The 27,380-nt window shown below is 39.9% G+C and overlaps 1 protein-coding gene across 1 annotated transcript in view; it reads right to left on the bottom strand.

The window, feature by feature from the left end:
- LOC126473887 (dipeptidase 1-like) overlaps positions 1 to 27,380 on the bottom strand; it is an 804,013-nt gene that overhangs the window by 58,908 nt on the left and 717,725 nt on the right. Inside the window, exons 5-6 of the mRNA XM_050101224.1 lie at positions 20,537 to 20,687; positions 5,880 to 5,949 (exon numbers count right to left, since the gene is read on the bottom strand). Of these exons, the coding sequence (XP_049957181.1) occupies positions 5,880 to 5,949; positions 20,537 to 20,687 (221 nt within the window). The remainder of the gene's footprint in view (positions 1 to 5,879; positions 5,950 to 20,536; positions 20,688 to 27,380) is intronic.

The following is a 27,380-nucleotide window of genomic DNA, read 5'->3' as shown; positions in this document are numbered from 1 at the left end:
CTAGCAAAAACGTGCCCGGGAACGCTCCAGATAGCAGTGGGATACCATTCTGACTGTCACCCACTATATAGCCCGACAACCAGGAGTATTGGTTTCGATTGCCATCCCATTTCATAGTAGGACCCATCAGGTTGTGATCCGCTGCATCATTATAGGAGAGCTGCGCTTACATTTTGGCACGGCGATATTTTATTGTGGTTGTCTTCGTGTTTTACAAACTCTGCCCTGGACAGAAATGTTGCTGGATCTGTCACCAACTGAGAATGTTTGGAGCTTTATGAAGAGATCCCTCCGATCACCTCACGATTTTGGCGATCTATCACTGGGCAGAATTTAGCACGGTATCCCTCAGGAGGAGGTCATCCAACAGCTTTAGAAATCAGTGTCAAGTGGGATTACAGCTTGCGTAAGAGCCAGAGGTGGACCTAGGCGTTACTGAATTAGATGGTGAAGCTATTTTCTTAAATAGATATAATTTTTTTTTAACTGTAATTCTAATCGCTTTTCGTCTTTATATGTACATCACATTTACCGATTTCCGTAGCATTAGGATATTTCTTTCGTGGTCCGTTGTTTCTGTTGTCTTATAAACTTTAGGTAAGTTATTCATTGTTGACAGAAACAGAAAAAAATTTTTTGTGTAGTAGCTCCATGCCTGATGCCTCCCCTCCTCCCATCACCTATTCTGGCTATGTGTACTTCATTTAGGACTGAGGGTGTAGCTATCGTCCATAATTTTGGATTTGACAGTGCTGTAAGTTTTATTCTTTTCATCCATGTGATATATAGTGAGTTTGATGCTTCCACAGTGTGCTCCCCTACCTACCCACCATCCCCTTTTTCACTTCATTTCTTAACTCTCTCTGTTCGGTGAAATTTAGGAATACAGAAATAAGAGTCACTTAGGAATGAAGTGAACAAGAAGTTCAGAGAAGCTATGGAGAAATGGCTGCATAGAAAATGCGATGAAATCCAAAAAGAGATGTATGTCGGAAGGACTGACTCAGCATTTAGGAAAGTCACAATCTTCGGTGAAACTGAAATCAAGGGCGGTAACGTTCAGAGTGCAACGGTAATTCCACAGTCAAGTGCAGAGGAGAGAGCGGTTAGGTGGAAGGAGTACATTTCAGGCCTCTATGATGGGAAAGTCTTGTCTGATGAAGTGATACAAGAAGAAACATTCATTGATAAAGAAGAGACAAGAAATCCAGTGTTAGAATCCGAATTTAAAAGAGATTAGAAAGACTTAAGATTGAAGAAGACAGAGGGGATAGGTAATATCAACCAGAATTACTAAATTCAATGGGGTGAGTGGCAACAAAATGACTATTCACGTTTGTGTGTATAATGTACATGTCTGGCTACGTTCCACCAGACTTTCTGAAAAACGTCGTCCTCACATTTCCGAAGATTGTAAGAGATGTCGTATAATCAGCTTAACAGCTCGTGTATCCAAAATAATATGGAGGAGAATGAGAAAGGAATTTTAGGTGCATTAGATGACGACCGGTTTCGCTTACGAAAGGTAAAGGTAACACAGACGCCGTTCTGACGTTATGTTGATAATGGAAGCAAAAGGGAAGAAAAGTCAAGACAATGTTCGTAGGGTTTGTCGATCCCCAGAAAGTGTTCAGCAATGTAAAATGGCACAAGATGTTATAAATTCTCAGCAAAATAATGTAAACTATACGGAAAGGCGCGCAATTTCCAATACGTATAAGAGCGCAGAATGAAAAATAAGATTCGGAGACCAAGAACAAAGCACACGCATTAGAAAGTGTGTAATTTAGTGATGTAGTCTTTCGCCCTACTGTTCAATTGATAACTCGAAGACGCAATGATGGAAATCAAAGAAAAGTTCAAGAATGGAATTAAATTTCAAGGTGAAAGGATAACATTGTTATCGTACGTGGAAATAAAGAAGAAGAATTACAGTATCTGCAGTCTATTGATTACAGATCACGGACTGAGAGTAAATCGAAGGAAGGCGAAAGTAATGAGAACTAGCAGAAAAGAAAAGAGCGAGACATTTAACATCATAAGTGGTTATCACGAAATATATAAACTTAAGAATTTCTGTAGCCTCGGCAGCCAAATAACCCATGACGGACGGCGCAGGGAAGACGTCAAAGGCAGACTACAACTACCAAAAATGGCATTCCTGCCGAGAGAAATCTACTAGTATCAAACATAGGACATAATTTGAGAAATGTTTCTCAGAATGTACGTTTAGAGCACATCATAGCATGGACTATGGAAAAACCGGAACAGAAGGGAATCGAAGCATTTGACATGTTGTACTACAGATGAACGTTGATAATTCAGTGGAATCATACGGTTCGCCATGAGCAAGTCTCCACAGGATCGGCGGGGAAAGGTATATATGGAGAAACTGACAAGAAGAAGGGACGGGATGCTATGACATCTTTTAAGGCATCAGGGAATAACTTCCATGTTATTAGAGGGAGCTACAGAGGGTAAAAAGTGTAGAGGCAGACACAGATTGAAAAACATCAAGCAAATAATTGAGGACGTAGTTTGCAACTGCTAGTTTGAGGTGAAGTGGTTGACGCAGAAGAGGAATTCGTGGCGGGTCGGATAAATCCTGTCAGAAGACTGATTACTCAAAAATAAAGTGAGAATCGTTTTTTTTTGTCTTTTGATAAATATTTGACGATGCATGACTACAATAGGCTGAGAATCATCATATGCACCTAAGTAATGGAACATTTAACGTTTGATAATAAGTTTTATATCATTTAAAATGTAAATATATTTAAGATCTGTAGGAGGTACATTAGCATACCTGTTCTTAATTTGTAAATCTTTTTTGCGTATTCCAGTTTTCTGACATGTTCCACATCACAGAGGATCTGCTTATCACTATGGATATATTTGAACGGGAAGTTTATCTAATCTAACCCATTTTTCAGAACGATGACAGTCGACAATCAATTTAGTACTATAGATATTGCTTTGAAATCTTGGATGGCCAAAGCTGAACCAGTGCAGAAAATGTTTCTTGCATCCTAAGATTGGCAGCCCACCTTGTATCATCAGGCATCAAAGTGCATATTGTAAATTGGGTTTCCTATGTTCTGATGCATAAAATGTTTTACGGACCGGTTTCATTTTGCGCAACCTGTCTGATTACATGGTCGCAACACTCGGGGAAATTCTGAGAAGGTAGTGGTGCGTTCGCCTTAATATTCACAGTTCTCTGTTCAGATAGCAGTACCTGAAGATTTTCTGGTGAATCACCTGGGTTGTCAGGTCCTGGGCCATAAAACTTCGTGAGTTTTACCTTTGACAAAGAACTGTTCGTTGTTTTGTCTTAATTATGACAAAAATTATCCCTGCCGCTACCTGCAAAAGCAAATGCATTGCCTGCTTCTACCGCATTACAAAGTATTCCCGCATGAGTACTTGAAAAGGTCGCAGCGATATCCAGGCCGAACAACTCATCACCAGCAGGCATTTTGAATTCTGTCATGGCAGTTCCACGGCGCATCAACTGATACGCTTTTCGAAGAATGTCAGGAAGGCTACGATGCGGCATGTGTATTACACGGCTACATTATGTGACGTATCCCGAACCTTCAACACCGTGTGGCACGAGATACCATTCTACAAGCTTCTGGACTTTCGTGGAGTTATTCATGCCCAACCACAGCTGCAAAAACGATGGTACGCATATCAAACACACTTTCTCCATTATCTGTCTTTTGATGACTTTAGTTTCCTTCACATCCATTAGCTCTAATTTCTGCACAGAGTCTGTAGACAACCGTCACAATACAAAGTTATCGGAATATGAAAATATTGTGGTTTATAAACAGGAGAGTGACTGGTGCATACACATTTCATATCATCTATTAAGTTATTAAAAAAGAAAAACAAGATCAAATCTTTAATAATAATTTATATATTCATGCTCAGCATCTGTTTTCACAAAATTGTGACTATTTTCACTCATTTAAGTCCATAAATCACACAAAAAAAATTCTTACAGCTAGCACAAATCGAAACTTTTCTCACACACACCAACAAGTTAGACAATGGGTCACGATAACCAACAAAAATAATAACTAATTCTTTGCCTAACATTTTTATTTATGATGACTTGGCGTTGTGTTTACCACGCGCATAAATGTATTCAATTTAGTTACGACACACTGTCACCTAAGAGGCCTGCGGCTATAAAGTAAATTACGGAACTGCTTATACATTGGGTCGATTCAAAACAGCACGTTTCTTCCTGCTAAAATAGTTTTTACCCAAACTTCCATGTATCTTCAACACATGGTCGTAGACGTATGGTTGACGACATATGGAAGTTTCGGTCTGGCTGTGAGTCGTCCACGGCCAGTCAAATAGTAAGGCGACCGCTCGCCATAAGCGGGAAATCCGGGTTCGAGTCCCGGTGTGGGACAGATTTTAATTGTAATTCTGTTCCGCAGCCAATGGCTGTCCTTATTCGCAGTTGCGAATTCATTGAATGTACCAACGAATTTTTTCGTGGCAAATATGTACAACGTCGTTGTGACCATGCATTCGACACCAGCATGGACTTGGATCGTAAGATTTCGTATCCCTGCACTTTTCGGTTAACCTCATTGAACGCTGGAGCTTCTACGACCATGAACCATCCCAGTACAGTCTTCCGTCACCATCGCCCTCAGCAGTTTGAAGAAACACCTACTTAATGAAGTAATTAAAATATTTTGGAACAAGAATTCAATATGGTGTTAAAAATATGTCTATAGTCTTGTGAATACAAATGTACACTGGTACTGTCTTCTTTCCTTGTTTGTTTAAAATCATATTTCATTAATTCTTGGTTAATGTGATAATTGTTGTCGGTAGTGATTAAGTTTCGCATTAAAGTTGGTGCAATAAAGAAATTCAAAATTTTCAGTACAATAAACTATTTTGGTAAAAGGAAAAGGCAGCTCGTTCGGGAATTAACTTGTCCAAGAAAGGCAAGTGATCCGAACTCGAGTTCTGCCCGCCATAAAATTTTAATCTGCCTGGAAGGCCATATTCCGCAGCAAAGAGAAAATTCATTCTAGAAATAGTTTATTATTTAAAAATGCTTACCATGTTTAGTTACAACTAGGGTTCAGCAGTTAAATTACAAATTTTCTAGGCACTCGATTTCATAACGTGATCCGGTCGTAAAAGATGAACGATCGCCACAATTACCTCGTTGAAAAACACTGAAGTTACAAAGGTAAATTTATATTTTTGTTTCAAATGCGGCATAACCTTAAGAGCTTATGATTTACAAAATAGTTATACCTTTTCTCCGTAAATTTATTTTATATGTGATATTTTCGACTAATCCTGCCCATTCTTGCAATTTACTTTTTTATTGATTGTACCTTTATAGATGGAAATTTCAGACGATTAACATACTTATAAGATACCAAGAAGAACTGATAAAAATCTTCAAAGGAATAAGGGACCCGACATTTCTTTTGGTATAGGTTAGAATTTATGGTCAATTACGAAAATCCCCTAAGCCACCGTGAGACTTGCAAATAATGTTCTGGGACATAACGAAATCGGCCGAATATTCTCCTTTCCTTTTTACGGTTACCTCATTTCGGTAAGTGATATAAAATTGCAGTAAACGGTCCACAAGAATGCAGTATATATCTTGAACGGCATTTGCCATTCGCCGACCATTAGTTGAGCTGAGACCGCGCTCCCAGGGAGCCCCATAATGGACGGCGGGCCCGCCATTTAGAATTCCATTAAAACTTTGCCCGAGCACCTTAACGCCGCTCGCCTGGATCATCCAACAACGCTGTGATATACCCATCGACGCAACTTTGCATGTATTGTTCGCCTGTTAAGCTGTTTCTCGTAATTACCTTTCCAAACTGAGTGAGTCCGCCGTGCTCAGGAAACTTGGCTTCGTGGTCAACGGAGGACGAGTCTGCCCTGCAACAAAGAGTTGCCGAAATTAGTCATCGTATTATGTTGACGAAACGTTTCATAGTCGTTCATACACAGTTTGGCCATCAAAGATATGTAATTAAGTAACAAGTATCCACTGTTATGTAGTGGAACCATACGTAATACTAAATGCAACTTCACTACTAAAACGTCATGTTTTCAATCAAGTCCCTTAAGCATGTAACCAATCACATCAATTAACTAAATCAGCTTTATTAGTATTCTATCTTCAAACTGACGTACTAAAATATGTCTTTGTCAACATGTGTATCACACGCACCAAAACATGTTCATCATCTTCTGATCTATACTCCAACTAAATATCAAGTATTAAAGGCATATTTATAAGGTTAATGAAAGGATTCTAGTGCTTTTCAGGCCGAAACTAAATACCAATTAGTTGTCATTGCTAAAATTTGAAGTATTTTTTTCATGGTCTGTCCGAAAACATAAGCCACTTTTAATACGAAAGAAATCGTGGGCGAGGGTATTATATTAATGAGCTGCGCATTAGGACCGCCTGTCCGCAAGTCAATAAAAAAAATGGATCTGAGCACTATGGCTCTGAGGTCATCAGTACCCTAGACATAGAACTACTTAATCCTAACTAACCTAAGGATATCACACACATCCATGCCCGAGGCAGGATTCGAACCTGCGACTGTAGCGGTCGCACGGTTCCGGACTGAAGCGCCTACAACTGTTCGGCCACACTGGCCGGATGCAAGTCAATAAATAAAGTATTTATTTTGCGTGGAGCGTTTCGCTTCTTTTTATTAAGCTATCACCAGTGGTCTGAAATACATATGCACGTTGCTTTGTAAAGAGTACTTTCTACTCACATTTTCTAATAATTCACATTTAAGTTACAGTTTTGACTTAAGCACCTTTTGCTCAATACGCGCTTCGTTATTTTCTGTGTCGGTTAACATTGTTCTACATGTGCTCCTTCTGTAAGGCAGGTGAAGCTGACATCCTGTCTATAACAATGGACACCATTTCTAGTACAGGATGAAAAGTGAACACACGCTCTCCCTCCATAGTAACTCGTCTATGTTATGAAGTACTCCCAACTATGAGACTTACTTCCGAATGCCTAGAGACAAAGATTATATTTCTGTGTGTGTGTCGGTGTGTGTGTGTGTGTGTGTGTGTGTGTGTGTGTGTGTGTGTGTGTGTGTGTCTGAGCTTTATGTAGATGTCTGGTTCTCAGTTGTCTGTATGCCTCTGGTCACTTTTAAGTTGCTTCATTTCCCCTTTGGCTTTGATATCTGATAATTTTTGATAATTTACTTGTATTGGGTGGAGATACTTGTAGTGATTATTAATTCTGATAATTACCTAGTTTTTCATATATTTGTGGGATAATGGCTATATTACTTTAAGGAATTTGCAAGTGTAGAGTGAATAGTGTCGCACTTCCACATCTGATATTTTCTTTATATCTCGTGCTAAAATTCCTGCTGCTTCTCGTTCCGACAAACCCTGCGTTTTAGCGTACGCGAATGCTGAAATTCGTCTGATTGTTAAATGTGTTTGAAGGATGTTTGTTGATTTATATGCCATATAGACGTTTGTTTCCTTAGGAAGTATCATTCTACGTGTAAACTAACATAAAGTTTTGTGAGAAGAAAGTATGTGGGCCTTATTGAGTTCATAGACACAGCTCGAGAAATTCATATTATACCACGTAGCTAGAACGATAATTAGTGTACATTTAATAAGATGGATTCAGATTACGTAACAAAGAGGAGTTTCTTTAGTATACCTCCCGGAAAGACGACTATATAATTACTCACGGACATTGAAATGATGTCACTATGCGCAAGAGTTTCTAGTTTCAATGCACTTTAGAAATATGAATCACATCTTGCATCGTTTATCTTTCCTATTGTAGCTCATTTCATTAATTAAGACCTGTAGCGGCGTGGCTGAAAACATCTTTTAACGCACAATTAGGGACAGGATTAACAGAGAAATCTGACACAAGTATATAATATAAGCGAAACCGTTCCGGTGAAAATAGGCCTGCTGACGAACCATTTACATCATCTACTTTTACAACTAAATGTACAAGATTACTCCGCAATTCACAGTTGAGTGCCTGGCAGATGGTTCGTCGAACAGCCTTTAAATTAATTAATTACTCTTTCACTTTTGAACAGCGTGTGGGAAAAACCAACGCTTATTTTCTTCCGGGCGATTTTTGATTTCTCCTATTTTATTATGACGATCATTTCTCCCACTGTAGGGAGAAGCCAACAAAAATATTTTCACACTCTAAGGAGAAAGTTGGTGACTGCGAAGATATGGTTGTGAGCCGCCTGAGACTTCACTATGAAACATAGTCTTGTGATAGGGCTCTAATTTCATATTGGTCAGTTGTTTGAGACAACAACATGGAACTACCGGCCGCGCGGTCAGCGGCGTCTTGCCACGGATTGCACGGCCCCTCCCGCCAGAGGTTCAAGTCCTCCCTCGGGCATCGGTGTGTGTGTGTTGTACTTAGTATAAGTTAGTTTAAAGTAGTCTTTAAGTCTAGGGACCGATTACCTCAGCAGTTTTATCCCTCACGATTTCATCAGCATTTGAACATTTGGAACTACCGCGAGAAATGCATGGTTGAACACAAATGCGATTTCCAGCGACGCCTAAAGGTTACTCTGGTGAACTTGACAATGAACGACCTTTCGAATGTCCTCGACATGTTGAGAGTGCCAGTCGTGCTCAGAACAGTGTTCTGTGTATAAGTGAGTGCGTTTGTCGTAGGTAAGTGAATTCCAACGTGGGAAAATTGTTCGTGCCAGTGAAAGAGAGCCGAAGCATTGGTGTTTAGAGAGACACCGTATCAAACAGTTGTACAACATACAGTGAAAGTTGAAAAGCGTAATCTAAGTCACAACGCGGAAGGAAGCGTGTGTTGAGTAATCGTAACACACGCTCGCTGAAGAGGATTTTGACGAAAATTACGGGGATGACATCTGCAGATATCACTGGAGAACTGAAAGTTGCACGCACGGATCCTGCCAGCATCAAAACGAATAGAAAGGTCTTCCACATGCCAGGGAATGTCGGTTAATTGGAATTGCGAAACCACTCCTCAGTGCTACGAATCCCGTTGATAGGAAAACGTGGTGCCTAAGCCATAAAACGTGAATTACGGATCAGTGAAGAATGTCATTTTCTCATATAACTCTTGTTTTACACTGTTTCTAGCATCTGGCTGAGTTTACGTGCGGAGTGTCAAGTAATGCGGGAGTTCGGTGATGATTTGGGCAGCCATACCGTGGGACTCCGTCGGCCTCATGGGCATTCCCTAACGTCGCGTTACTGTTAAGGGTTGCGTGACTGTTTTGGCTGATAAATTCCAAACCATGATACAGTGGTTGTTCCCTAATTGTAATAGGGTGTTCTAAGACGACAAGTCCTGTTCATACAGCCCGCTTCGTCCAGGACGGTTTTATCAGCACGAGGCAAAATTGCATTTATCGTGGACACCACAGTCACCATATCTCTATATTATTCAGCCGTTGTTGTGTAATTTCAAGAGAAAGCTGCGTGGACGCTGTCCGTCTCCATCATCGTTTCCTGTAGTCACAAATGTTTTGTAGGACGTGCACTTATCCACGACTGGATGCTGTTATGTGAGCCAACGAGTTTCCTGTACCGTGTTAGGTATGCTAATGTGTTGTGTACTGTTTCCATACTTCTCTTCAACCCCTCTAGTGGCACACTTTGCTATCGATGTAAGGCCTAATTCACGCAGAAATGCACTACTGGTGCCCCTCTTCACGAACCACACGTTTGTCTTGCCTTTCCACATTTACCCCTCCGTTGCAGTTTCACCTATGGCATGGCAATCTGTATCGCTGTGGCCCGAAAGTAATCCCACCGACGGCAAGGTCCAATATTCATGAGAGGATTGCATGTAACATAATATTATGTTGATAATAATTACTTTAATAACACAAAATAACAAGAAAAAAGTACATTTTCTTCTTGCAATAAGCGTTTCGTTTGTTAACCTCCATGTTAACAAATGAAGTTATTCACACAAAGGTGGCGTCTCTGCGGCGTGTCGCTTCGTGATCCACGCCATATTCGTTTATACTCAAGAGTGGCGCAACGAAGCGACACCTGTTGGAAGCGTTTAAATGGCACGGTGTTGTTTACATACATTCAGGGTCATCTGATGTGCCTCGAGAATGTTTTATTTAAGAGATTCAAATCTACATATGTCGCTGTAGCTAGTGTCTCACTAAATCTTTTGCTTTTCGTGTACAGAGTTAGAAAGCACTGTTTTAGGATTCGTGCACATTCATTGCTATGCAGTCTGTCTCCTTTAATTTTAGTTTTTCCACGCTCTTATTATCAGACGTCACAGATTGAAAGTCAACTGGTTTATATTCCTTATTCCCTATAATTATTGTGATACTTCGCGTATGTTTAAACCACAGGGCCAATTATCAAAAGTTTTAATAAAGAACATAGTCGCTGGCCAATTTACGTTTTGTGGGTTTTAGGTCATAGGTTGCTGCGTGCGAAATACAGGTAACATACGAAAATTTTTTTATTGGTCGAAGGAGATCAACACCTCGTTCCAGTTCCGAGTATAAGTGATACATTTGGAGGTTAGGGAGAGACGCGCTACACTCGATGCTATGACAGCGTGAAAGTGAATTTCGGCTCATGTTTTTCTTCCGTATACGGTTTATGACGTCTTTTAAAGTCATATTTTAAGTTAGCATTGCATTAAGCTTTATTTTCACACAATTTATACAGTCACAAATCAACCGGGATAGTTGTATACACTGTATACCTCAATTTTTGTTGTCTACACCAGCAGTTTCATTCACGAAACATTCAGTAACAGTACCGTCGCACAAATGGCTTGTGCTTCTGTGATCGATAATTGTGAAATGTGAGTTTGCTGCTGATATAACTACAGCATTTTGTGTTCCGTAGAAAGTACAACAACACAAGTCAAAAACACGTAACATTTATTTCAATACGAAGCAGCACAAGCAACAGCAGAAAATACGGAAACATTTAACATTACTAGTCTTGCTGTTACGTTGGTCACGTACAGTCAGCAAATCTATCATTCATTTGATACTTGCTCGTAGAAATTCAGTTTTTCAGTTGGGTTATACTGTCACCTGTCAAGTAAGCCTTTCTTCTTGGAACGTTTTACTGGCGGTATTTTATCACACAAGATATCGAAAACAGAAATCTTATCTAGCGGCACATTTATTTTCCCAGTATGTCTCGGCTTGAAACTTCCTGGCAGATTAGAATTCTTTACTTGACCGAGCCTCGAAGTCGGGATCTTTCTCTTTCTCGTAAAAGGGCTCTACCAACTGAGATATCCAAGCAAGACTCACGAAGCGTCGTGAGTCGTGCTTGGGTAGCTCAGTACCTGCGAATGTTAAAGGTCCCGAGTTCAGATCTCGGTCCGCCACACAGTTTTAATCTGCCAGGAAGTTTCATATCAGTGCAGACTCTCCTGCCGAGTGAAAATTTCATTCTAGATACTTCTCGGCTTCTTTGCAATGCTTTAAGAAACCCACGGTTGCTAGATATTATGGCCTTTCCTTTCGTTAGGGCAGTATGTTTGTCAGATGAAGCGTGCAGCCAGACATTCTTATTTGTTTTGAATGAGCCTTTGTGTAACCCTTGGTCTAGTGCACTAAGATCCCTGAAATCATCTGGCCGCATAGTACACAGAAAGAATCGATTGTCTTTGGCGTTGGCAATGACTTGCATCAAATTTTCTGGGTGAAAGGATATTTTGTCCTTTTATAAGGATAAAATCTCTATGACACGATAGGAAACTCTCCCCCGCACCGAGGAACTTTAAGTTTGCCGCAGTGAAATATTTACGGATGATCAGTTTTGGAAAAGTGTCCTAATATTTCGATTGTCTCTCAAAATATCTGAAGCATTTATGCTTATTTCCAAATGAAAATTATATGAATAATCTGAATTATAATCAAATAATTCCAGTTCCGTCGCTTTTCTCTGAATGCCGTCCTTCACTATGTGTAACACAATATAGAAACAGTTTTGAGCCGTTCTGTAAAAATGCGCTGGAAACTTTCTAGATACGTTACCATTTCTTTCATTATAGCAAATGAAAAACGTATGTTCTTCGCTGCTCAACATTTACGACTTAAAAAATATACAGTGCATCAATAACTTCGTCTGGTGAAGCTTCCCGCGTCTCTCTGGCAGCGTCACTTTAGTGTTAATTGCTTACGTCACGCCGCCAGGTATTCGTGACTCTCTATTTCGGCACGAATCGTGCCTAAGACAACGTCTAACGCTCCAGTACTATCTCAGAGTAGTATAGGTTAAAGAAGAACCCGCACAAGCACCTGAATTTTTATGTCCGGTAACACCTCAGCATTTAAATATACAGTACTCTTGTAGATACGGTAGACCCGTAATGATGCAGAAATTCGTAACTCTCTTGATTGACACGTACTGTATTTTATGCAAATGCGGCGACGACACGCGGAAGAATCTACATCTACATATATATTTACATGGGTATTCTGCAATTTAAGTGCACCACCTTCACAACTCTCTTTTATTCCAATCTCGTATAGCGCGCGGAGAGAATGAACACATATATCTTTCCGTACGAGCACTGATTTCCCTTATGTTATCATGGTGATTATTTCCCCATTTGTAGGTCGATGTGTACAAAGTAGTTTCGATTTCGGAGGAGAAAGTTGGTGATTGATTGGAATTTCGTGAGAAGATCTCTCCGCAACGAAAAACGCCTTTGTTTTAATGATGTACATCCCAAATCTTGTATCATATCAGTGACACTCTCTCACCTATTTCGCGATAATACAAAAATGGATGCCCTTCTTTGAACTTCTTCGATGTACTCCGTCACTTATATCCGGTAAGAATCCCACACTGCGCAGCGGTATTCTAAAACAGGATGGACAAGCGTAGTTTAGGCTTAATAGATCTGTAACATTTTGTAAGTGTCCGGCCGATAAAACGCAGTTTTTGGTTAGCCTCCCCACAATATTTTCTATGTGTTCCTTCCAGTTTAAGTTGTTCGTAATTGTATTCCTAGGTATGTAGTTGAATTTACGGCCTTTAGATTTGACTGATTTATCGTGTGACCGGAGTTTAAGGGATTCCTTTCAGCACTCATATGGATGACGTCACACTTTTCATTATTTATCGGCAAGTGCCAATTTTTGTGCCACACTGATATGTTTTGTAAATCGTTCTGCAACTTGTTTTGATATTCTGATCAGTTTATTAGACGATAAACAACAGCATCATTTGCAAACTTTCCGTCAGTTATTACAAACTGCTACCTCTCAGACAGGAAATCACGATTCCAGTCACATAACTGAGACAATATTCCATAAGAACGCAATTTCACTTCAAGCTTCTTGTGTGGTACAGTGGCAAAAGTCTTCTCGAAATCTAGAAACACGGACTCAACTAGAAATCCCTTGTCAGTAGCACTCAACACTTGCAGCGGTTAAAGAGCTAGTTGTGTTTCACAACAACGATGTTTTCTAAATCAGATTTGACTATATGTCAGCAGACCGTTCTCTTCGAGGTTATTCTTTATGTTCGAATACAATATATGTTTCAAAATCCTACTGCATATTTACGCTACTGACATGGGCCTGTAATGTAGCGGATTATTCCTACTACCTTTCTTAAATATTGGTGTGACCTGTGTTACTTTCCGGTCTTAGGGTACAGATCTTTCATCTAGCGAGCAGTTGTATATTATTGTTAAGTATGGACATATTGTATCAGCATACTCTTAAAGGAACCAAACTGGTATACAGTCAGGACCAGAAGATTTCATTTTATTAAGAGGTTTAAGTTGCTTCACTGATCCGAGGGTGTATAATTCTAAGTTACTCATGTTGGCACCTGCCCTTGATTCGAATTCTGGAAGATTCACTTTGTCTCTTTTGGTGAAGAAATTTTGAAAGGCTGTGCTTGGTAACCCTGCTTTAGCAGCACCGTCATCGATGGTATTTCCATTGCTATCGCGCAAAGAAGGCATCGATTGTGTCTCATATACGACCGGAAACTTTTTGGATTTCGTGCCATGTTTCTAGACAAAGTTTCGTTGTGGAAACTATTATAAGCATGTCACGTTTAAGTCGGAGCTAAATTTTAAGCTTCCGTAAAGGACCGCCAATCTTGCAGATTTTGGGTCTGTTTAGAGCAACACAGAAAAATCACCGAAGGCAATACAACATAATGTCCCGCATCTGAGGACACCTCTGCTGACCTTCCACCAACAGAAAGGACACAATGGTGCAAATCCCAGAAAGTGTGAACTACTTAAAATTTGAGCAAGGAAAAATTGCCTGAGAATTTTGGGAATTAAACGCAATAACAGAAACTATACTCGATGATTGGAGTACAGCAATAATTCAACCAGTCCAAAGAAAAGATGAGACTCACCCCAACAACAGGAGGATGTTCTCTCTTTCCAGTGACTCAAAAAATTATTTAAAAAATATTACAACACCGGTTGGTACTGCACCTGGATCAGCAATTGAAAGAGTACCAAAGAAATTTCAGACAAATTTGATTTTGTGTGGAAAAGTATTATATGCGGAATTTATAATCAGTTATGGAAGAATGAGGAAACTTATGGAAGGTCTCCCAGAAATGCTGCGATAGACTTCGTGGGGTTGTAGAGTGTGTCCTGAGGAACAACCTGTGGATAGAAACCCGCCTTAGGAAACGTCATCCCACGACGCTACAGAGCGCCGGCGCCCACCACTAGGTGACTCTATAGGCGGCAAACGTTGCTTTGTACGCTGACGCAGGTGGAATGTCTAGCTACGTTCTTTGTTATTCAGTGATCGGGATTGTGTGCTACGATTGAGAAAGTGGAGCTAGCTGCTGCGTAGAACGGCTTTATCTTTCATGAACGTGATGCTTTGTTGCCACGGTGGGTGACGGTTTTGGACATCCACAGTTTAGTTTTGTCCTGAAACCCTCTAAAATCTCTAATGTTTCTCGGTATACAGGAAAAAGCCAAATTGCTGATGGAAAACTATGTCTGAAACTGTCACCCACCAAGGCATTAGAGCATCGCATTGACAGGAGTCAAGGCGTCTCTATGTACCAGCTAGCTCCATCTTTTCCAGTGGCAAACGTGGCAGTTAGTTGCCATCGCTGAATAGCGAACAACATTGCTAGATATAACACCTGTTATCCGTCAGCGTACATAGTCATGTTAGCCATCGAAGGAATGTCTTAGTAGGAGACGCCGATAGCTGTAACTTCAGCGCTCCTTAGCGTAGTTGGATGACGCATCACGCACAGATTCCTTTCATAGATTTGTTCCTCAAGACACCCTCAACAACCTCTCATAGTTTATCACAAGATCTCTTGGACACCCTGCATTACATTTGTGAACTAACAGGAAGCATATGATTCGACTGACAAGGAAAGACTATTCAACACCATAAAAACGTTTGGAGCTGACAAAAATGACTGGCAATCTCAAAATACAGAATAGTGAACGCAACTCAAATTTGTAAGCGAAACCACAGAGGCTTTTGATATCATAACTGATGTAAGACAAGGAGATGGATTTTCCAGATTACTATTCAATGACACACTAGCAAATGTAATTATCGAATGGAAGAAAAGAAAACAGGTATTACAGAAGCATAACATAGAGAAAGAGGAATACTCTGAGACTTCATTGTTTGGCTTTTGCAGATGAGCTTGTCAGCTTAACTGAATTTATAGAAGATGCAACAATGTAGATAAATCTCCTCCACGAGACAGCTTCAAAACAATGCCTTAGTATAGCTTTTAAAAACATAGAGTATAGGACAGATACCTATGAGTCACCGAAACACATGCAAACTGAACATAGGAATTAAAAAGGTTACAAAATTTAAATAGTAAATGAAAAAATACAACCAGCCATTGGGCAAAGTACGTAACTTAGCAAGGCAGTGAACGTGGAAGTGTCTTTTGAATTAATAAAGAAACCTGGATAACCAGGAACCCTTAACCAAGAATGCAAAACGCCTGCACTACAACACTGTCATTAAACTAGAATGTCGGCATGTTGAGGAATACCTTTCCTGAAATACAACTAGACAATCACGTGAAATAGCAAAGAAGGACAGAAAATAATCAGGAAAAATCATGGGACCAAAGTATGACAACGGCAAATGGAAATTAAAATATAATAAAAAGTTAGACCCAATGAAGTAAAGAAGAGTAGTCGCCATGCATGCCAACAAAGATAAGATGAAACAGGAATAACAAAACTAGTTCTTTACTTTCTTGACCGACACCCCAAAAGCAGCAATGAAGTAGATCGACGAAGTAAAGCAGACCTTAGGGAAATGGAAGTAAAGGAAGTAAATGGGGGAAAATGAAAGATACAGAAAAGTTAGAGCAACGTAAAATGTTTGAAGGGTTTCCAGAAGAAAAAGACAGTAGCACCCTGTGAAAAAAGAAAGGAACAACACACGGATAGAATGAAAAACTACTGGAAGCAAAGAGAGAAAAAGAAGGGGTACATTCGTTACTTCAGGTGCTGCTCAGGTGCCAAACAAATTTAAGCACCACATGAAGAAGATCGTTGTACTAATGAATGTAAAGATAATGCAGTTATCTCAAAATGTGAAATCTTTGTACATACTTACGTTGTGAAATCATCAACTAGCCCCCTACCCCACAGATTTATTATAGCTAGTACATTTCATACTGAGGTTTCAGGCGATCATAGCCACACATTCTAAACTCTTTCAATAAAGGATCGTATTTGCACTTACTTTTATGGGATTATTTGAGATAAAACTATACTTCACAAATGTCAGTTTTCGCTGTTAATGTTGACATAATTTGTAAAAAGTGACAAAGACTAGATTCCAAAGTACAAGATCTCGTATTTCAAAATATTATCTTCTCGTAACAGACAGATTTAAACGTCTCATTTATTCTCAGATACAAGTAAAAGGGTAAGCGTAGACGTACTACAGTGGTTCCCAACCTTAATGGGACCATTACTCCAAAGCGTAATCAGATATTGGCTGATACACTACGTCTCTCCCCCCCCTTCCCCCCCGCCCCCATTGTCCCCACCATCCCGCCCCTCACCTCTGCCCCAGTTCCCAACAACATCAGTAATAAGGCACAACTGAACTTTGGAACAAAACAGGATTTTCTTTTAACATTTTTATTTTAAAAATTATGACTGGTAAATTCAATGTAGTATTTATAGATATTCCCTTAAACCCCTAACTAGTGAATCAAGTAGACAATTGGTACTGAATTTTTATAATAATCTTTTCTACAAAATGATGAAACAATTCTCAGTGCTAATTATCGACTCTTGCTTCACCCACACCCGCACTCCCATATAAAATAAACCAAGTAAAAAGGTGTGCCCTGCAATTCTTGTTTTTAAAAAACCTAATTGCTGGAGTCCGTACTTCTAAACTGAAGATTTACGGCTGCCAATACTTCGTTTCTGAGCACTGCAACTAGTAATAATAATCTCAGTAATAATAATACAGTGAAGACCCTACAGCAGTTACTGTTGTGTCGTACTACCAATTAGTTCGCTTACTTGTTGTGAAGCGAATAATGAATCAGCTTCAGGTCTACTGCAGGAACTACTTAAATTCGGAGAAAGTGGTTCTGTGATACCTATATGTGTAAGTTTTACTGTGATACACGCATGGTACAAAGTATAAATTATTTGTGTAGTGAGTAGACTATGTGATGAAGATGTTGTTCATACATTCGTATCACAAACTGTAGCCTACACCACAATTTGTCACGCATTAATGCTAGTATTTGAAAGAGAAGATGTAGTTGTTGGTAACTTCTGTAATCAATATAAGTTTCCTGAAATAGTGATACCAGTAATAATATTATATAGTTCTGTTTTGAGACCGACTGAGTGTACTTCTGGAAACATCCCCTTTCTTTCAGGAGTGCTACTTCTGCAAGGTTAGCAGAAGAGATTATGTAAAGTCTGGAAGGTTGGAGGCGAGATACTGGCAGTAGTGAAGCTGTGAGGACGGGGCGTGAGTCGTGCTTGAGTAGCACAGATGGTAGAGCACTTGCCCGCGAAAGGCAAAGGTCCCGAGTTCGTGTCTCGGTCCGGCACGCAGTTTTAATCTGCCAGGAAGTTTCAGTGTACTTCTGTTTTCATCCTTAGGACATTTATTTTACCTATCAGGCGGTAGTTACTGGAGATCAGAAATAGCGCGACTACAAGTACTGTGGATGGATGCGTTAGAAATCAAGGCGCCGCTATTGTTCCGCAAGAATGATGAGTGCTTGGACGGTGACACTGTGGTCTCTTCATACTCGTAGCGTGCAAAATTGTTGGGCTATTTGTGGCTTGCACGAAAAGTGTATGCATGGACAGGGTAAACGACCGATTGTTGGGACCAGATAGTCTTTAAATAATTTAGTTTTTGAGACTGTGGAAGGTGAAAGGTGGAACTTAAGGCTGTGCAGTATACGCGACTGCAGTTGTTTTCCTTTAGCGGAACAGTAATTTTCGGAATAAATTCGGTGCAATAGTCCACGCTTCACACAGAAACCCTGCAACTCCATGGTTGTATTACAGTTTACTTCACGGTAACAGGGTCAAAGAAATGTCATTGTTATATCCCTGTGACAAAATATCGTGCTGTATTAGAAATATTTTAGCCATGGGAAGTTGCGCTTACGGGCTAACAGCTATATGCCTATCTTATCATATATTTCTATAACTTTTTAGAAGAGTGCTGTAACTTTTAATGATTAAACAGCATTTACATAACACACTTCACTCTCATCTCCTTCTTTCTTGTACTGCCGTGACCGACTCGGTACCTTGTCGAAAGGGCATGTATGTGAACGTAGTTGTTGGACATTCTAAATATCATAAATGATGTATATTAAAATTTCACACTAGTTGCATAAGACTGGCGCTACTTGGGCCACTTTCAGAATTCAAACCATGTTTGCTTTAAATACACGCTACAATGATCGTAAGCGTTAGATGACTTTGAGAGTAGACGTGGTAAGCTTATGTTAGTCAAGAACACGTTTAAGGCGACAAACGTGCTATTATCAACATCTCACATGCTTTGAAAGAGGTCGTGTAACAGGACTACGGGAATCTGGTTGTTCCTTCTGCGATACTGCAGAAATATTTGTCAGGAATGTAGCCACTGTGCGTAATTGCTAGCAGCCAGAATGCTTGCAGCGTTGGTTATAGGAATGTACGGTCGCAAGAGGATCTGGCTCTGGAGGCCCACCGGGCACTACCGAGAGGCCAGACCATCGTGTGGCTCTGGCGCTTCTGAAGCAGCAATTTAAACTGCAAAAATGGTTCAAATGGCTCTGAGCACTATGGGACTCAACTTCTGAGGTCATTAGTTCCCTAGAACTTTGAACTAGTTAAACCTAACTAACCTAAGGACATCACACACATCCATGCCCGAGGCACGATTCGAACCTGGGACCGTAGCGGTCTCGCGGTTCCAGACAGCAGCGCATGGAACCGAACGGCCACTTCGGCCGGCTTTAAGCAGCAGTTGGTACCAAAGTGACATAACGAACTGTGGCAAATGGGTTGCTTCAACGACAGCTCCGTGCCAAACGGCAAGTAAGGTGCACTCCGCCACAATTTGTGACCTCCGTGGTGTCAAGCGAGACCACATTGGAGTACAGCTGTATTTTCTGATTAAAGCTGGTTCAGTTGAGGGCCAGCAGCCAATCTGCCTGGACCTACACGGAGGTTATGGAAAGCGATTTCATATGACATCAGTATCACTTTTGTGGTTACCCCACGCGTCCTGACCGCAGATTTGTACATCAGTCTGATGATTTGACAGGCTGTGCTACAATTCATAAGCAGCATTCCAGGGATGTTTTACAACAAGATTACGCTCGCTCACATACCAATATTGTAACCCCACTCCACAGAGTGTCATTACATTTCCCTGACCTGTCTGATCACCACATCTATATCCAGCCGAGCACTTGACGGACTTCATAGGACGACAACTCCTGCGTCATGCACAAATGGCATTAAAGAACCCTACTTTGACCACTCGAGTGCAGCAGGCATGGACTCCATCCCACGAACTGATATCTGACACTTGTACAACACAACTCAAGCACGTTTGCGTGCTTGCATTCAACATTCTGGCAGTTACACAGGTTATTAATGTATCAGAATTTCACATTTGTAAACTCGCGCTGCCATTAGCATGTGGGCTTGCAATGTTAATCACTTAAATCTTGTACGTAGACGAATATATTCCTGAAATATTTTTACTCTAAATTAAACATTTTTTTGTGTGTGTTACGATTTTCTTCCGCCAGAGAGAGAGAGAGAGAGAGTTTAAAGCGATTATATAGAGCTCATTTCTAATCAGTGGTTACTACCCTCAGGTTAGGAAACACTGCTGTAGGTGATGCAGGAGTACATACAGTAAGGAAAGTTGTACAGCCAGTTTGCACAGGAGTGACCCCAGAAAACAGCAGGCGTAACAGAGGGAGTATGCGGCTGGTAGCGACGTACCAGGGCGTGTGGCAGCTGTGGGTGAGCGTCATGTAGCGGACCCCTAGCGTGTAGAGGACTCGCAGCACGGCCAGGCTGCTGCCGATGCTGTGGCCGCCCTCGACGCCGATCAGGCTGGCGATGCGGCGTGCCGCGTGCGCCGACATTATCTCTGCAACATCACGGGCACTCGCCGTCAACAGGCCCGGCAGTTTGTATTTTGTCTCGGTGGGTAGTTGTCCAGGAAAGGATTCAAAACCCATTGCAAGCAGAAGACAAAAAATCATAAAAAGGACGCTATTCAGCGATAAAACTACAGTAAAATTGCAAAGGAATCATAAATTATTATTTACTTAATTGAATGCTATTCAGTAGAAAAATCACTTACGCAGTACAATACTATGCTTCAATTAGCATTTTGCGGAACAAATGCATTCAACAAATCATACATATCTAGTGTATTGGTAATGTCGCTATAAACATACAGAAATGTGAGACGATGAAATCGATCTTGAAACACGGTTGATCGTAAATAAGTTTTCAATCGATGTATAAACAGAAACTTCATTCATTAGAACAGGATACTCTACGAATCGTAATTGGCAAACATACAAATCCTTCAGCTCTGGAAATAGTTCTAGTCTGTTCACATTTTCTTTAAAAACTGACTACTTTCCTCAAATGTATGGTCTACTCTAATCATTTTCTCTGTCACTTAATACTCGTTCTCCAACAGACTTTTTTGTAAATATTACAGTTTCATCGACATATGAGCATGTTGAAAAGTACATTTTTTGAACGATTTGAAAAATTTCGCAGAATCGCTGCCACATTGAAGCAATCAGTTGGTCAAAAACTTCAAAATTGGACTTCCTGAAAATTTATTGAGGTGTGTTGAATTAAATTAATTCACTGTTACCTCGATTGCGACTTTCCGGAACTCTTTGCTGAAATGGAAGTTCAGCTTCGTCAAGTTGAAGATGAGTAACAATTTGAACACTGTTATTTCAAATTTCCTCAAATTTAATAAACAAGAAGGCCTTGTAACATCAGTAACAGCTTCTGTTATTTCATACAAGTCAATGATAGAAAGTTAAGACTTCTATAATTCAACGTTTCAATTTTTTACTGTACGAAAAATTGAAATAAGCGTTGTTGAGTTAAAACAGCACTCAAATCATTGCAAGTAATCACAGAATCCGGTCGCTTTGGCTGATACCATAACATCAATTCCTTTGTCAATAGAATTGTCGTACAAAACCTGCACCATTTGTTTTTAATTTGCCCTTACAGCCTTCAGAGGTCGTATTAGCACTATTTATCTGTAAAATAAAAGTACATATAAATATCAAACAATAATCACAGTTCAATAAAGTTTTTATTGAGATAAATACGTTGTTGAACAGTAGAATAATAGAGTAGGTAAACATCATTCAGTGTCTTTCTCTCCTTTCGTCTGCCACTTTTTCAACGGAGGACAGTGTTTCGGTGAGTTCGGTACAAAATTTATTAAATATTCCGCTACTCCATTAAATTTCGATGGTGGTAAAATATCTTCAGTACCATCCTGAAACATAGGATCATGGTTACGAGCGTTATAATGCACAAACAATGTTACAGGATCTTATTTGTGAATTCGTGACTGCATTCCTGAGACTCTGTCAGAAATATTTGATTCCTGTCGTAACATTGGCCTTTGATGCTCAAGTGTGTTAACTTGTGCACAGCTAAAAGGTCTTTGACGAGATAAACCAAGGTTCCTGTAGAACCACTGTTCGTAGAATAAACGCCGATAAAATACTCATTCGCTGCGAGGTGATCAAAACCGACTCTGAGGCAAACAGGAATTAGTTCAGTTTGCGTACGCCAGAAGTTTCATCCAGTAAAATTGAAAATAAAATCGTCATTTTTTATTATTTCGTTCATAATTCCTGACAAGTCTATAGCTGCCGTCAGCCCGAAAGTTTAATTTTCATGAAAGTGTTGAAGTCATTTGTAGCCATCTCTTTGTAATCAAGATTTTAATTCTGCCTGTGTTCTGCTCAAGCCTTTAAAAAGTCAGGAAGTAGGAATTTTAATTGTTATTACTGTCTCTCCAGGACCTTAGTGTACTGAATACTTTCGTAACGCGTTTCGATTATCCATCATTTGTGTCAACCGAAGTGACGATATCCATTGAACAATGTCAGAAGTTTCAACCGGTTTTAATGGTTAGGTGCATTTAATATGAAGAAAATGTATTACGTGAATCCTTATCGGCTCTGCCCCATGCTACCAGTTTCAAAATCAGTCGCTATTGAAGCTGCTTTCTACTTCATGGACCACCTGTCGAAAGTGATTATTAACTTGCGTGCGCAGATTTCAGTACAGATATGACAAATTGCATCATTATGTCTGTTGAGTTGAAGCCATGAATTATGCTTCATTTAATTTTTAAAATCTGAAAACACTTAAGAGATTTTTACGGCTGACGGTAAAAACAATAACATATTTTTGTGTTATGGGAAATACGTGTAGATAAACGGAAAATCATAGTGACAATTGGAATGAGGTTCATCTTTTGTACTACAATGCAGTTTTTATTTATTTTTCAAATACATAATACATTCCGACACTTCAAGTTAAGTTTGTAGACAGGAGACGACTAAATTGTATCATTTTCATGCTTCTCGTAAACCGCATAAATTTAGACTACTGTCGATTCTCGTAAACTTGACACTCGATAATTTCAAACCCTCAATAACTTGAAATTCGTCCAGGTCCCTTGAAAAACACTTGATAAATTGGAAAAAAGGATCAATGTGTTTTGGCTACCTCGGTAAGATTAAGCTCTGACACTGAGGACATCTCGCCAACGCCTTGAGATTTGAAGACTGGGCGTCCGGACTCCCTATAATTTCAGGTCTATCTACATGATTTCCACTAAAGCATCCCTGCAAGCGAGGTTCCCAGTACAGGCACGGTTCACCTGTCGCTTCTTTCTCCGACGTATATACTCGTACCACTGTCTGCAGTCTACTTACATGCCGTGATGTACTCTATCCGTGTTTCCTGAAACAGTGAAATGCCATGAATGTTGAAAACAGCAAGTATCTTTCAACTAACAAAAAAAGAGATGTGAAGAATGGAATTTCGGAAAAAAGTCGGAAAAGAGTTCACTATTTTACTGTCTACACTGTCAATGATTTAACAAAAAAAAGAAAGATCGTGTCATCTGAAGCGTCTCAAGCACAGGAAGAAAGGGTCGCTTAAGAGCGAATGTTCTCGCCTTGAGGAGTGCTAGATCAAGTGGGTAAAGCAGTGCAGAGGACACAGGGTTCGTGAAGGTAGTTTATCTTAAAGGAAACAGCCTAGTCCTTTGAACAGCCTCTTGGCACTGAAGGATTTGCGGCGAGTGAATGGTGGTTCTCAATTTTTATATATATGTGTATATATATATATATATATATATATATATATATATATATATATAAAGAATGAAAAAAACTTCAGGGCGTAACGTTAAAAAAATCTATGTGAAGAGTGACAGTTTAGGTAAATCCCTTTATACTCAATGAACTTTTGAATTGCTATGACAGCGCAACATATTCAACACAGATCATCCTGATCGTACCAAAGCATCCAAAGACTAAATGAGCAAAGGATGAAAACTGAGCAACTATAGAATAAATGCCTTTCTAGCCTGTAACATAGGAGGTTCTCAGAAGCTAAAACCTCTCATTCCAGGGGAATCTGCGAAATCACCCTGCTCTCAAGGGAATAAAGTCGCTTCCCACAACTTATCACTCAAGCAAAATATCGTGGATGACGATGAACTTGTTAAATGAATGACTGCCCCATGTTAAAAGTTGCATGAGAAAGGATAAACGAAATATTTTACTGTTTTTGGACAACTGTGTCTTACATAACAGACCACCGTCATTATGATTCGTAAAATTGACTTTCCTCAAACCCAATGCGATTTCAAGACTTGGCCATTAGATCTGAGCATAATAGAAATTTTGAAAAATCTCTACGCAGATATTTTGTTTCACTTGTGATGAACAGCATTAAAAAACACGAGAAGGCAATCATAACATTTCGGCCGCTTGTCCTTGGTTGATAGGCCTGGTAAAATGTCAGCACTACAGCTCTTTATAACTGATACAGACGACGCTGATTTGTAACACAAATATATTACGTGGAATAGATATCAGAGTCGCCAGAGTCAACTAGACAGTCCTGCTGAAACTCTTCCCAGCTGTGATGATTGACCCTTCGGAATTTCGTTCATGTTGACGATGATATCAGTGTCTATGGTTTTCTTACCGATGCTAAACTATTGGCCTGTCAGAATGAGGACGAGGGTGATAACGAAGAACAAACTCCTAATTCAGTTACTTTCAGCTAGGCAAGGTCATCTTTCCACAGTCTACGGTCCTGTGCCTAATCGCCATCGAAAATTCGATCATAACCCCAGAAAATTCACTGGACTATGCTAAGTAGGAGTCACTCTCCCAAATGAGAATTACAAACTGTTTTTCAATATGACTTGTAACATTTTAATTGTTATGGTTTTCATGTAACCTAGGTATGTACTATATGCATGTACGGATGTACTACATTGCACATTATTAATATTAAGGTGTATTTAATTCGTTGTTGTTGTTGTGGTCTTCAGTCCTGAGACTGGTTTGATGCAGCTCTCCATGCTACTCTATCCTGTGCAAGCTTTTTCATCTCCCAGTACCTACTGCAACCTACATCCTTCTGAATCTGCTTAGTGTATTCATCTCTTGGTCTCCCTCTACGATTTTTACCCTCCACGCTGCCCTCCAATACTAAATTGGTGATCCCTTGATGCCTCAGAACATGTCCTACCAACCGATCCCTTCTTCTGGTCAAGTTGTGCCACAAACTTCTCTTCTCCCCAATCCTATTCAATACTTCCTCATTAGTTATGTGATCTACCCATCTAATCTTCAGCATTCTTCTGTAGCACCACATTTCGAAAGCTTCTATTCTCTTCTTGTCCAAACTGTTTATCGTCCATGTTTCACTTCCATACATGGCTACACTCCATACGAAGACTTTCAGAAATGACTTCCTGACACTTAAATCTATACTGGATGTTAACAAATTTCTCTTCTTCAGAAACGCTTTCCTTGCCATTGCCAGCCTACATTTTATATCCTCTCTACTTCGACCATCATCAGTTATTTCGCTCCCCAAATAGCAAAACTCCTTTACTACTTTAAGTGCCTCACTTCCGAATCTAATTCCCTCAGCATCACCCGACTTAATTAGACTACATTCCATTATCCTTGTTTTGCTTTTGTTGATGTTCATCTTATATCCTCCTTTCAAGACACTGTCCATTCCATTCAACTGCTCTTCCAAGTCCTTTGCTGTTTCTGACAGAATTACAATGTCATCGGCGAACCTCAAAGTTTTTATTTCTTCTCCATGAATTTTAATACCTACTCCGAATTTTTCTTTTGTTTCCTTTACTGCTTGCTCAATATACAGATTGAACAACATCGGGGACAGGCTACAACCCTGTCTTACTCCCTTCCGAACCACTGCTTCCCTTTCATGTCCCTCGACTTTTATAACTGCCATCTGGTTTCTGTACAAATTGTAAATAGCCTTTCGCTCCCTGTATTTTACCCCTGCCACCTTTAGAATTTGAAAGAGAGTATTCCAGTCAACATTGTCAAAAGCTTTCTCTAAGTCTACAAATGCTAGAAACGTAGGTTTGCCTTTCCTTAATCTTTCTTCTAAGATAAGTCGTAAGGTCAGTATTTCCTCACGTGTTCCAGTGTTTCTACGGAATCCAAACTGATCTTCCCCGAGGTTGGCTTCTACTAGTTTTTCCATTCGTCTGTAAAGAATTCGTGTTAGTATTTTGCAGCTGTGACTTATTAAGCTGATAGTTCGGTAATTCTCACATCTGTCAACACCTGCTTTCTTTGGGATTGGAATTATTATATTCTTCTTGAAGTCTGAGGGTATTTCGCCTGTTTCATACATCTTGTTCACCAGATGGTAGAGTTTTGTCAGGACTGGCTCTCCCACGGCCGTCAGTAGTTCCAATGGAATATTGTCTGCTCCGGGGGCATTGTTTCGACTCAGGTCTTTCAGTGCTCTGTCAAATTCTTCACGCAGTATCATATCTCCCATTTCATCTTCATCTACATCCTCTTCCATTTCCATAATATTGTCCTCAAGTACATCGCCCTTGTATAGACCCTCTATATACCTTTCTGCTTCCACCTTTCTGCTTTCCCTTCTTTGCTTAGAACTGGGTTTCCATCTGAGCTCTTGATATTCATACAAGTCGTTCTCTTATCTCCAAAGGTCTCTTTAATTTTCCTGTAGGCGGTATCTATCTTACCCCTAGTGAGATAGGCCTCTACATCCTTACATTTGTCCTCTAGCCATCCCTGCTTAGCCATTTTGCACTTCCTGTCGATCTCATTTTTGAGATGTTTGTATTCCTTTTTGCCTGTTTCACTTACTGCATTTTTATATTTTCTCCTTTCATCAATTAAATTCAATATTTCTTCTGTTACCCAAGGATTTCTACTAGCCCTCGTCTTTTTACCTACTTGGTCCTCTGCTGCCTTCACAACTTCATCCCTCAAAGCTACCCATTCTTCTTCTACTGTATTTATTTCCCCCATTCCTGTCAATTGCTCCCTTATGCTCTCCCTGAATCTCTGTACAACCTCTGGTTCTTTTAGTTTATCCAGGTCCCATCTCCTTAAATTCCCACCTTTTTGCAATTTCTTCAGTTTTAATCTACAGGTCATAACCAATAGATTGTGGTCAGAGTCCACATCTGCCCCTGGAAATGTCTTACAATTTAAAACCTGGTTCCTAA

This window comes from Schistocerca serialis, chromosome 4 (assembly GCF_023864345.2).
Source record: "Schistocerca serialis cubense isolate TAMUIC-IGC-003099 chromosome 4, iqSchSeri2.2, whole genome shotgun sequence".
Lineage (NCBI taxonomy): Eukaryota > Metazoa > Arthropoda > Insecta > Orthoptera > Acrididae > Schistocerca > Schistocerca serialis.
Note: the sequence above shows the minus strand (reverse complement) of the source record. Positions and strands in the feature narration are given on the sequence as shown.